Raw genomic sequence first — 12279 nt, 5'->3', positions numbered from 1 at the left:
TTGATTTAGCATGAACAAGTTTCGATAACAAGACGGACTAATGAAATTTGGTTCAATATCCTGTATTGGCGCCATCCGAGGTTCTCCTTCTGGAAACCGGTTGCCTCAGGATCACTTTTTCATTACGTACTTGTAAACAGTCTTAAAGTACTCTTCGTTTGATAACAAGTATGTCTCACCTTGTTCGATACTCTGAAGAATGTTTGCAAACAAATTGCATAATTCTGAATCGAGGTCAGGGGGTTAATGTCATTTTAATATTTCATTAACGACTCGTTGATCATTATACAATTTCACCTATAACGATGAAAGGCATCGAGTATAAAAGAATCGATGACGTTAGGGCCAGTGTCCCACTACAAGGTCGTATATCGCGACACAATCATCAATGTCCACGTACACTGACGCACAGCAGTGTTATATGAAAATCGATGATCCTTAATGTATGCCGAGGGAACGATCCCCGAATATTTGATTAGTTATTAATCAGATGCGATTTTTTTATTTATGTGACCGTTAGAATATAAAAAATGATATATCTTATGATTTATCAATGGAGAATCCTTAGCAGCTCATCTATAAAACTCTTGCGGATCTCTTTGAGAGTTTGTCAGCCACTTTCCGGTCATCTGATTTTATGGCTCCGTTTTATTTTTCTTCTTTTTACCCGGCCCTTCTTTTATAACTTTTCATGCCCAGAAATATCTTGACCAACAGGTTTGCCGATGTTCCAGGAGGTATGGATCTCTGATCTCTGTGAATGGGAATTGTATAGATGATTATTTGGATTCATATTTGCTTTTATGGGAGATCGTAGGATTGGTAGAATTATTCTTTTGTATAGGATTTGGAATTGTAATATTGATAAATAGGAGGATTTGGAGGATTGAAAAATTTGCATGGTTCAGAGATATTTTGGACTTGGGAGTTTTTAGGAATTGGAGATCCTTGGCACTCTGAAGTCTCCAAACTAAAAATCTCTCAAATTCGCAGACTCTTGCAGTCTAGAAGTCCTTCATATCCGCGAGCTTAGAGGTCCTTGAGAACCTGAAGAATTATTTCAAGGATCACGAAGAACAACGCGCGATTTATAAAACGTACTAATATAATATTTATTGTTTGCAATAAACAGCGTAATATAATATCACCTCTGGCACAATCTCACGATGGCAAGACAACGCGAAAACGGTATTATATTCGATATTCTCGCATTCACTTCTGTTCCGCAACTTGTCTCTGCTTCTTCATCTCCTTAACAAAACAGTACACTGCGCGCGCTCGGCCTAAAATCGGCCGTATCATCAACACACTAACTTCTTTTCTTCTCTTACACGTTCTAACAAACATCTATAAAAGAACGAGGCCGTTTTCGGCTCGTATCGCATCGTCGTTTACGTCGTTTTAAGTACGATATCGAGATGGCTGACGAACGTTCAGGAGAAGGCCACGAATCGGCTCCTCTTCTAAAAACTATGCCTGGACGCAAAATAAAAAATTAGGAGAAGAAAGAAAAAAGAAAACGAACGCGTTATACTCCTTTCTTCGTCTCTTCACTGGGGTCTCGTTTGCGATCGAGGTCTTCTCCTGACTGTAACGCGACTGCCTTTCATGGATGTATAACATTAATTAATAATATTAATAAACGTAAAGATTATAAGGGATGATACCATAGCGATTAAAAAAAAAAAAAAAAAAGAAAGAAAAGATTCGTTCCTGCAAATGCGACGAGTCTATCGAGACTTAACTGCAAATGATCAAAGAAGAATGATTCGAGGGGTGGGTCGATGGTAGGGTGGCTAACTTTATATGGTAATAAAATGAGCAGGGTGTCGGGGAAGATATTGATTACGAATAAAAATGTCATGGAGCAACGCTAACAATCTTCATATTTCTAAAATACCTCTTCTTCTCCGTCGAACTTCAGACATACTTCATCTCTTCATTCATTCTTCCACGTTCATTCTTCTTTCTCTTCTTCCTCTTTCGATCCTTCCATATTACTCTCATTCTCGCACCATGGATACACTCACCCCTTGTATAAAAATAATAATATTAATAATAATATACGTATTACGTAGATCTAGTCAATAGAATCATATATATATGTATATATATATAATTAGTAATATCAAACTATATGCTGTCTTGCAATTGATGTAACAAAATATAGTACTCATATAATAATATGCATTTTACAAGCGTATTTTGATCCTTGCTTTGATATCGGTGTCGTGGTTTAATATGTGTGTATAACAATGAGTTTTTCTTCTCTAGTCGAATCTAAACGTGAACTAACAATGATTTTATAATTGATGACAGTGTTGTATGTACAGCTGTTCCACAAGAAAAGTGATACAAAGAAAAATCCAAAAAAGTTACATATTTCAAAATTAATTATTCATGCTAATTGAAAAGTACATATAATTCATCAGAAATTTAAAAAATTCAAACTTGAGTCATTTTTCTTGCAGGGGTGCAATACGAGTATGTATACGTGTGAGTGTGTATATTCAAATGCAATATAGGTTTATTTTGGTTAAAAGTAAGTCTAGAAGAAGAAGAACCTACCATTGGTCTATAATCCTGGATGGACCCAGGATGAGCCCAAGGAGAGCCTCTTATCCTTGCACGCAAAGAACACGAACAAATAAGGCAACTGGTAGAACACTCTTTTCCTCATACTCCCTTCTGACCAAAACAAAAAGTCTAAATTGCACCTGATAATACATGTATGTACATGCGAGCGATACAAAATCACTATACTTATGAACGACGAATGGCTCGCTTTCACCAGTGGCACGTTAATGTTACTTCAATCTTAAAAACGATACGACCGCAGGCTATTTTATAGTTTTATATCTTGTCATTCATCCGAAAGCTACGACGATGACGAAGTTACACAGAGTCGTTTCCGCCATAAACAAGATAAACTCGGGTTTCACGTGATTAATCCTTTGAGGACTATCGACGTATGTACAATATATGTGATTTAGAGATTGGCAAGTGGACGTACATAGTGAAAGTCTCCATGATAAAACACTCCATGATACACTCTTGATCGCTAATGAAATAAATTGTTCGATCGGTTGTCCTCAAAGGATCGCCTAACATTCTAACAACGACTGTGGTTTATTAAAGATATCGATACAACTATCTATCCTAAATATTGCTGATCGCAATGAACCGCGACAGTGATTCGATCGAAATTTTTCGCATAACTAATCCCTACTAACAGTTTATACACGAAGCTGTGTCCTCTTTCATGATCATCCAACTTGAGAAATTACGTATTTGATTAATACTTGCTCTTGGTAATAATATCAAAAGGATCCTGGGCTACTCAGGAGCATCTGGAATGACGGCGAAGTATCCTAAGAATGCTTAATCAGTATTAAGATTCTCCTTGAACGGTACGTATAAATAGTGAGACACGAAGGTGAACAGTTTGCGGAAGAAATTGGCAGCGTTTCACGCGAACCATATGGAATATTGTAGGTCCTTGATCATTCGGTATGATGTGACGTTATCGCGCGTGCTTGAGAAAAGATCGAACAGAAGTGTATGAACGTAACGCTATGAAGAGATAATGCTTGGATGGCACCCGTCTATCTTGGAATGGCGACATTAAGAGTTCTCATAGTCTTGGTATAAAATAAAAGCTTGCTCGATCAACGCGCCCGATCATTAACAGATTAATCAATCGCGTTGTTCTTTCATTAACCCTCGTATGACGGAGCTGGGTCTCTATCGATCCTACCCAATGATTTAAAATTTTCATTTCATCTGAACTTTCTAAATTTTCTACTATTTCTTTAGATCCTATTATTTTCTTAACGTATGTAAGATTTTTATTTGATAATTCTGAGTATTGTCAGATCACTGGGTCACGATTGACCCGGCTACCGTCGTTCGAGGGTTTGAACGCCGTAAACAAGAATTTAAACTCTAAATCGACGATACGATAAAATACAATTGATTTCTCATATACATCTATACGTCATACGTATAACTTAACATTTAACAGGGGGATACAGGGAGTCGGAGAGGGAGTCCTTAAATCAATTTTGATTGATTTATAATAGATCGCGTTCGCGTTTCAACTACGACGCCACGATTTACTCTACAAGCTAACAACCATCGATATAAATTGTTCACAAGTGAAAACAAACAAATATATAAAATAACGAGTCGCCTTGCACGGCTACGGATATACTTTTTCGCGATCTTGTGTTTCGATTCGAGTACCTCGCCGTTATTACCAGGCTGTTCAATTAAGCAAGCATTTCCTGTATATTTACACGAGCTTTTATTAATTCAAAAACAGTTGAAAAAGTAATACTGATGACAACCACCACCTGGTAAAATGATATTAATCTACAATCTTATAACAAAGTGTTTATAGCCAATCTTTGCAATAACATTCTCTTTTATCGATAATCAAAAAATACAGAAATGTAACATACACGAAACTCGTAATTGAACAGCCTGTATATCAAATCAACCAGCGGTCTTCTAAAACGATACACAAGACGATCACTATAAACTAACAATCGCTTTTTTTTGTTTTTTGACTTCTTAAGTTGTACGGTTACGAACAGTTTCTCGTTTTCTTTGCAGTCCAATCACATGGAGTCCCAAGTATCTTCTCGATCTTCTTCCATTCGATCCTCTTCAGGGTTGTTTCTTCTTAAAACGCGATGATCCTTCGAGCACTGTTGCGGCAAGATAACAATCGTAATTAACACGATCAAAGATCCTGTTCCATTGCTTGCACGACGATACTCTTCAACAACTGGGGTAATTATTGAAAAGCTCTCCGATCGGACTGTCCCAGTGTCCCTTTCTCACATTGCACCGTGTCGACGATCCTCCGCGATCGTCGACGGCTGCTATCCTCTCGCTCCTTCTCTCAGACTTATTTACACAAAACGGAAAGCTTACATAGTTACATATACTTTCATTCTTGCATGTCCCATCGTCGCTTCACGTGTTCCCGCCGTCGTGAACGTGCCCGTGACCGTGCGACGAGTTCGTTAACGGTGAATGAGCCACGTGAGCCGGGGTCGAGGGTAGTTCGATCAGGGTGACGTCGTAACCAGCGGTCGCGGGTGGATCGCCAGGATCGCCGGGATCACCCGGTGAACCGGGATTGTTCGGGTTGCGATCGTTACTCGGGTCCGGGTTCATTCTGGAGTGGGTCACCTCCAGCAAGAAGAGATCCTCGTCCACGTAGTATCGGATCATGTCGTCGTCAATTTTCGCTGTAATTCTGCAACAGGACGACGAGGTGATTTTTAATTAAAATGAAATAGAACGACACGAGACTACCCTGCTTAAAATTTTTATCCAAATATAAATAGCATAGTGTGTCATTTTTAATTGAAAATGTAGGAATATCTTGTATGAAAGTTATTTTGAAAGATAGAAGACCGAATGATCTGAAAAAGAAAAATATGTATTTATACAGTTCCATTTGAAAAGACGAATTTAACCCTTCATACCATGCAATATTTACAAAAATAATTTGTTGATACTTTATATAGTCTAGAAGATATTCCTACGGTTTCTAGGTAAAAGAAACACATTGTTATGTATACACACAGGTACGAACAAAGAAACGGAACTCGAGATTCTCTGTGTACTTGAAACAGGCGTGAAACTTATATAGAATGTAGAAACGAGATCGTATGACCCGGCTTTTATATATGTATTCGTTTCGTGTTAAGGGGCAGGAAATATGAATTCTATCGCATTCCGGCGTATTCGCTTTCGTTTCGCTTGACGATGCGTATTTTAAGCAGAGTACGATCGAAACGGGACTTCGTCGTTCGTGTTCTGATATTACGACAGATTTGTTGCTTATTAAATAATTTAATCATTCCAGAGAGTTAAAATCACCCCTGTAATAATATATCAACCGTTCACTTATTTCCACCCTTAAATAACGTCTCAAGTTCCCAGCAAAGTCTGTCGATTTCATCAATGCGACGCGACGTTTCTGAAGTCACGGTCGACCGAAAGTAAATTACAAGAGAGCAGGAATTCCGTCCAGTGTATAAACAAGAAAGAGTAGACGAAAGGTATCCATGCGGATGAAGTGCGTGATGCGTTTGAGAGGTAAGAAACATGCGCTGATCCTAGAGGAGGAATACATGCGGAGAAGCAAGCAAGCAGACAAGCGGGCAGGCATGCACGGGGAATACTCGTGACAGGATAGAAATAGAAGACTTAAGGAAGAGAGGATAGATTAGCGGATTAGTCGGTGGATTAAACGAGAAAGCTCGTTTGAATCAGTCTGGCCAACAAGGAACCTCGTGTTCCTCAGGTAGAACGAATAAAATAGAAGAGAAGAGAAGAGAGATCCATAGGTACCAGAAGATTAGAGAGAATATGTATATTGAATAGCTGGTATCGAAGAAGTTAAGGGTGTGTACGGTACCGGAAGTAGGGATAGACAGACAGAGACTAGCAAACCAGGCGGAGAGAGTCAGGCAATGTCACCGTTATGGCATGCACTACGTGTGGGCGGTGCATGCAAGTAAAGATGACACTCTACTAAACTTACCCCTTTGTGTTTTTGCGATAGAGGTTATTAATACTCGAGGATGCAATTTTGTACTTTGACTCAATCTGTAAAATAGAAAAAAGTAGAACATTAGAATTTTGATAGTGATTGCGGACCATCGGTCGTCGTAGGCGGTTTACCAAGGAGGCTCTTTATCGCGAAGCGACGCGACGCATATCAGAGATAGACAAATTAAAAAAAATAAAAAAAGAGAAAGACACACGAGGGGGAGGAAGAGAAAAAGAGAAACAGGGGTTGCTCGACAAAAAAATCCCCCTATCTTCTATGATAAAAGATAATATCAAAAATAGATGAATTTTGATTTTTCCACCCCCAATACCAAAATTCGCCCATTTTTAATATCGTCCTTCGTCCTTATTTAAAAAAAGGGAGACGAAACGTATGAAATAAAAAATCGCGATTATAATTAAAAAAAAAGAAAATACCACGTTCTTTTCCACTTTTTTCTGCCACATAACAACGTGACCATATCTGCGTACAGTTGGCCAATAATCCAATGTGAATGGCACCTCTAACGTCGAAAGCATTGATCTCGCGATCTCAGGGGTTAATGATATCTATCGTGTGCGTGATCCATCGCACTCGTATCGTATTAATTAATGAGGATTTTGGAGGAGTGATGCATGCGCGTTAATATTAATATCAGCGTAATGGAACGGTGCAACAGGTATTAATAAATGGTGTGGTATGCTCTCGCATGCATAGCTAATACTTATATATAATATATATACGTATATACGGGTGTGTTTCTTGTATATCTCGTGTTACTCTCGCGCATCACTCATTATTCATACCGGGGGCACTAACGTCAAATCGAACACGGCCACGTAGAAACGTGATAAATTGGACGCGTCAAGATATCGCCGGTTAACGTCGCGAACGTCGAAACGTTCCGCGTGTCGCTTTCTATCAGGGATTTCTTACCGTACAGGTTTCGAAACGTTCCCCTGTACGGTATAAATATAGACGATGGAATCGAGCAATATCGTACTTTCGAACGCACCCGGGCTTAACGCGCCTCTACTTATGCAACGTTTCACATTTTTTTTGCGAATAATATCGTATCACCGTACGAATTTTCCTGCCCTTTGTGGAACCGAGGCCGGATGATTTAAACTCGTCAGGTTTCAAGGAAATTACATATCCAAGGGATGCCTGACACGAGTGTGTGTATGTTTCGAACAGGTGTCGTCGCGATAGAATTAATCCTTGATTTTTCTTACAGCATTCAACAGTCCCTGGACGGTCGGCGGTGTGACATGCAACGGCGTATAGACGTCCTCCGACTCCTGACGGACGTACAGCATCACCCTTTCCTCGGTGTCGGCCGGCCGTAGATGGGGTGGTTGTTGCTGCAAGTGTAGCCGGTTACCAACCCCGGATACAACGGTGCCAGTGAGACCAGCTTGCTGCACACCCTGCAGCACCGAGCCCTGCAGCTCCTGCACCTGCATCAGCAACGAGTCCTTCTTGTCGTGCAGGCTAGTCAGATTGTCGGGCGGAAAGTGGTTGTGGAACTTGAGGGCCGGCAAGCTGGGTCTGCCGCAGGCAGGATAAGGGCTGCTACCCCCTGCCTTCAATCCTCCGCCCTCACCGTTACTCAGGGACGATGTGTCTGTATCGCCACCGCCCCCGCCGCCACCTCCGTAGAAGCCCGACAACTCCATCGTCGAGAACTGTCGTGGAAAACAAGAAACAGATATGTTTTTTTTTTCTTTTTCTTCTACTGATTTTTACGAGCCTTCTATGCGAACCGCGTGTACCCATTTTAGAATTCATCCTTTCAGAAGGGGGTGTACTTTTTCGGCATGCTGGCTTTTCTGCTTTGTTCAAAAGGAACGCGAGGAAAAATGCCAACTCTCCACGTTCCTTTGAACAGAGATTCCGAAAGTGCTTCGAAAGTACACTAATTCGCTTTGAAAGGTTTAAGGAACAAGCTAGAGGGTTCCAATAATTTTGTAGTAATCAAAGTTGTCTAAGAGAGAATTTTGTATTTCATAATTAAAGTGTATCAGTGCTTCGCTAATCTGCTGGGTACTATCCTTTCACGGAAATTGCTATTGTTTGTTATGGCGATGTAAGAGTTGCGGTTAGTGGAGAGTTTTGGCGGTGTTGAGAGCAGAGGATTGTGGTGGATACTACGCAGACATATCGTGCCTGATTTCTCATTGCATTTTGTTAGTTTACCGTTAAAGACAACCTTGCTGGTCTTGACATCTCGTGTTCAGACAATTAACACGTTCACGGAACGTTTATTGCGATGTGATTTAATTTCGTGAATTGAATTCGTGTGTGTGAAAGTGTCCGTGAAGATGTTAAACGTGTTGCAAGGTACATAGAATATTCTCTTAATAAAGTACTATCATGCTCGTGTCTACATAGTTGAAAAATAAAAAGAGAAGACAAATACAGAGGAAGGGTAATCGTTGTTTGCAAATATCAAGTTGTTGCATATTTCTATTTCAATTTGAACAGCTCCTTCGATCAGAAATCCTGACAAGTACCTTGTCTATAGTGTGCTCAGCCGGTGGCGAGAAAAGAACCGGTGGCTTATGAAGATCCACCATGGAATAAAATTCACTGCGCTCCGTGACGGAATGGTACAATTCGTCCAGTTTTTTCCTCCCGGTAGCCGTCATTTTTCTCTTCGCCGCTCTCCTTTCCTCGTCACGAGTCTTCCTTTCGGCTCCCTGAATAAACATCCACGTATTTATCATTTTACAAGAAAGAAGATACATCTGCCAGTAAACTCGTTGATTCCATCGAATAAAATTCAATTCTACCTTATCGCAGAATACTTTGATCTGACAATATCCGCGATGCGAGGGTGGCGTGTACGTGTGGGCGTGCGGCGGTGGTTCCTCATAAGTGTCCACCTGAATGTGCAAAGGTAATCCTTTCACACCTTTCTGACTGGAGAAATCTGTGCTGAGACATTGCACCGCCACGTTGATCTGAAATAATATAGAAAAAGGATATTTAAATAAAATCTGAAGTATACCGTGGTGAAACGAGGCCGTGAATAAGCACGGTCTTAGATCCTCCCATAGATTGTTAGATGCAAATGGAAATCAAAGGATCCTCTCGTACCTTAGCCGAGGACTCGAGTGGGTTCCAATAAACGGCGATCGCATTGTGCGCAACTTCTTCTATGCAGCCCACCAATCCCACGCTGTTCTTCGTGTCTGTAATGGTATAGATTATTATAATAATCGCAAATCATTCTTTGACGGTTCAAAAAGGGCGCGATTCCTTTTAGAAACGTTCCTTCGACACGATCTTACCGAGAGCCTATTATCCTGTAACGAGCAGCTTGCGCAAAAATACTTATAATCAAAAATTTATTTTATCCTTCTTTTCCTTTTTTTTCTTTTTTCTTTTACATCGCAAGTAAAGTGTGGATTAATTATAATCGTAATTGGAACAAGTAGCCGAGGCTGATCATTTGTTTTCAGAAGATTTAATGAGATCAAGTCTGGGTAATTCTGCACGCTTTACTTACCGGCATCCAGGATGCGTTGCTTGACAGAATGTTGCCTTCCGTGCCAGAATTGCCACGCCTTAATCTCGTCCTCTGGGCTCTTCTCCTCTCGGAACATCAACATTACCACGCTCTGCGTGACAAAACATCAAGAGAATGTTATAAGTACTTTATTAACCGCGATATGCTGTAAGGGCAGATGAATGACTTCCGGTGACGCGCTTTGGTCCCGGATTTTTTCACAATTCCAGCAAAGAATCAAACAGCTTTTTGCAATTTCATTCGTTAAGATCCGGAGAAGTTTGCTTTATTCATGAGTCGTATGGACGATTAAATTTTCTTTTTTTTATGCTCCCATATTGCCACTATTATTTGCGCTCTCTTTTTTAACAAATCGCAGAGAAATATCAGTGATATGTTCGGAGGCAACACCTGGTATCTGGACATCTAAATAGCCAGCTAGAGGTAATAATGATTATACGTGAGCGAGCTTGCGGTAAGACAGAAGGTGATCATTACGATGCTTTGATGGAACGATAAGCTGGTAGCAAATAAAACTAACAATAAATTAGAAATAATATTAAATAAGTTAGGTATACATGGCACACCTGTGCTTTAACGCTTCATTTTATCAGCTTGCAAAATTTCTTTTAAATAAATGATTAAGTTATCGGTGAAAGGGATAATTTAGAAAATTAACAATAATAATTACGCTTATCAAAGACACCGATCTGTCGAACAGAATCGAACCTGTTGAAACATATTTTTTATTGGTTTATCGTGCAATTCTTAGCAGTCTATAAAACTTTTTGTTAACGCGACACCGTTTCATACGACGAAACGTTATATCCCGTAATTACAGAGTCCTGGAACTGCAGCCACGATCGACGATCGCAATTTTAATCGAAAGACGCGGTCGCTCGGTTAGGCGAGGAAAAAAAAAGGACTTCCAACTGTCACGTGTCTCTTTCTCTCAATTAATCAACATAATTGCACCCCGAGAGTAACGGCATTTTTTCACCAATGAATCACGGGACACAGTTTGCGAACGATAAAGAAAAGGGAAAAAATCGGTTCGAAAACTCGGTTATCTTAGGATAGACGGCCATTTATTGGGAATTAGCAGTGTCGAATGGTGCAATTTATGCTACTGGATTATACGGTATCGGCTGATTTATACGATTTGCGTGTGCGCCCGTTCGAGCGTGTCTCTATGTTCTTCTAGCGATGCCACGCTCACGCGAAATTCGCGTTTACCGTGTGTCAGCAGATTCCATCGACCGGTGGAACGTTCCATTACCGAACGTGCATTGTCTGACTGGCCATTGATGGATCATTGAAGGCAAATGATACCGGGGGACGAGCGAGGCGTCATTATGCGTAAAATTCGAAAAACTTCACGTTCGATATACCACAACCTTCGGCTCGATGTCGATGCTGGAATCTATAATCTCCGTTACATAATTACACGCTACCGTGTGATTTATGACGCGTGTAATCGGCCCGCCACTCGAATGCACTTCTGCCGACCAACAAACCGATAATCTCAACTTTCCATTCGAAATGGTCGCCGATCGCGTTTTCACGCTTCTCCTTAATCTGTTGTTTTGAACATTTAGGTAAATTCATTTAAATCAGGACAAAAATTGCAATTATTAGCCAACCCGTGTCTAAGATTGAAAATATTGAGAAGGGAGCTAAAGCATTTAGACCAATGCTTCCAAACCTTTTTGTGCCCTGCCCCACTTAAGCCTTTCTAAAATTCTTATACCCCTATGTAACGTAAACATAATTTTTAATATTCAAAAATTGAATTGTTCACTGAAGAAACGTAAATGATAGGTTTTACAAAGAAATCACTAGGAAATTGTTGAGGAAACACCGTAAGTCAATTTTCAAAACATATAATGGAGAACCGAAATTCAAGTAGGAAATAATTTTAATGAAAGATTTTTCTATATTATTTTAATTATTGATAATTATGGACGTTTACTCAGGTCGAATAGCGACTGCGGCATTTTCGAATTGCCACCCTTAACAATCAAATTGCCCCCCGTTCACGTTGGGAAACATTGATTTAGACTTTCTGTCACTTTTGTACAGGCCAAACGGCAAGAAATCTCAACGAATGGCTGAATTTTCTTTTTCTTTTTTCACTTCCGGTCTGACCGGGGTTGACTTTAGAACAAATCTCGCTCTACTTTTACTTAGT

At 40.1% G+C, this 12279-nt stretch overlaps 1 protein-coding gene across 3 annotated transcripts in view; it reads right to left on the bottom strand.

Moving 5' to 3' along the window:
- Nucleotides 1-1087: 1087 nt before the first annotated feature.
- The window catches only part of LOC114877712 (protein grainyhead), a 52611-nt gene continuing 41419 nt past the window's right edge, over nucleotides 1088-12279 (bottom strand). Inside the window, exons 7-13 of one of the 3 annotated variants that reach the window (XM_029190646.2) lie at nucleotides 10089-10200; nucleotides 9677-9771; nucleotides 9370-9540; nucleotides 9091-9276; nucleotides 7810-8262; nucleotides 6566-6630; nucleotides 1088-5269 (exon numbers count right to left, since the gene is read on the bottom strand). In XM_029190646.2, coding sequence (XP_029046479.1) covers nucleotides 4984-5269; nucleotides 6566-6630; nucleotides 7810-8262; nucleotides 9091-9276; nucleotides 9370-9540; nucleotides 9677-9771; nucleotides 10089-10200 — 1368 coding nt within the window. In that variant the 3' untranslated portion in view covers nucleotides 1088-4983. The remainder of the gene's footprint in view (nucleotides 5270-6565; nucleotides 6631-7809; nucleotides 8263-9090; nucleotides 9277-9369; nucleotides 9541-9676; nucleotides 9772-10088; nucleotides 10201-12279) is intronic. The other 2 variants (XM_029190647.2, XM_029190648.2) reach the window with 2 other exon arrangements.

This window comes from Osmia bicornis, chromosome 15 (genome assembly GCF_907164935.1).
Source record: "Osmia bicornis bicornis chromosome 15, iOsmBic2.1, whole genome shotgun sequence".
Lineage (NCBI taxonomy): Eukaryota > Metazoa > Arthropoda > Insecta > Hymenoptera > Megachilidae > Osmia > Osmia bicornis.
This window is presented reverse-complemented; position numbering and strand designations above follow the sequence as displayed.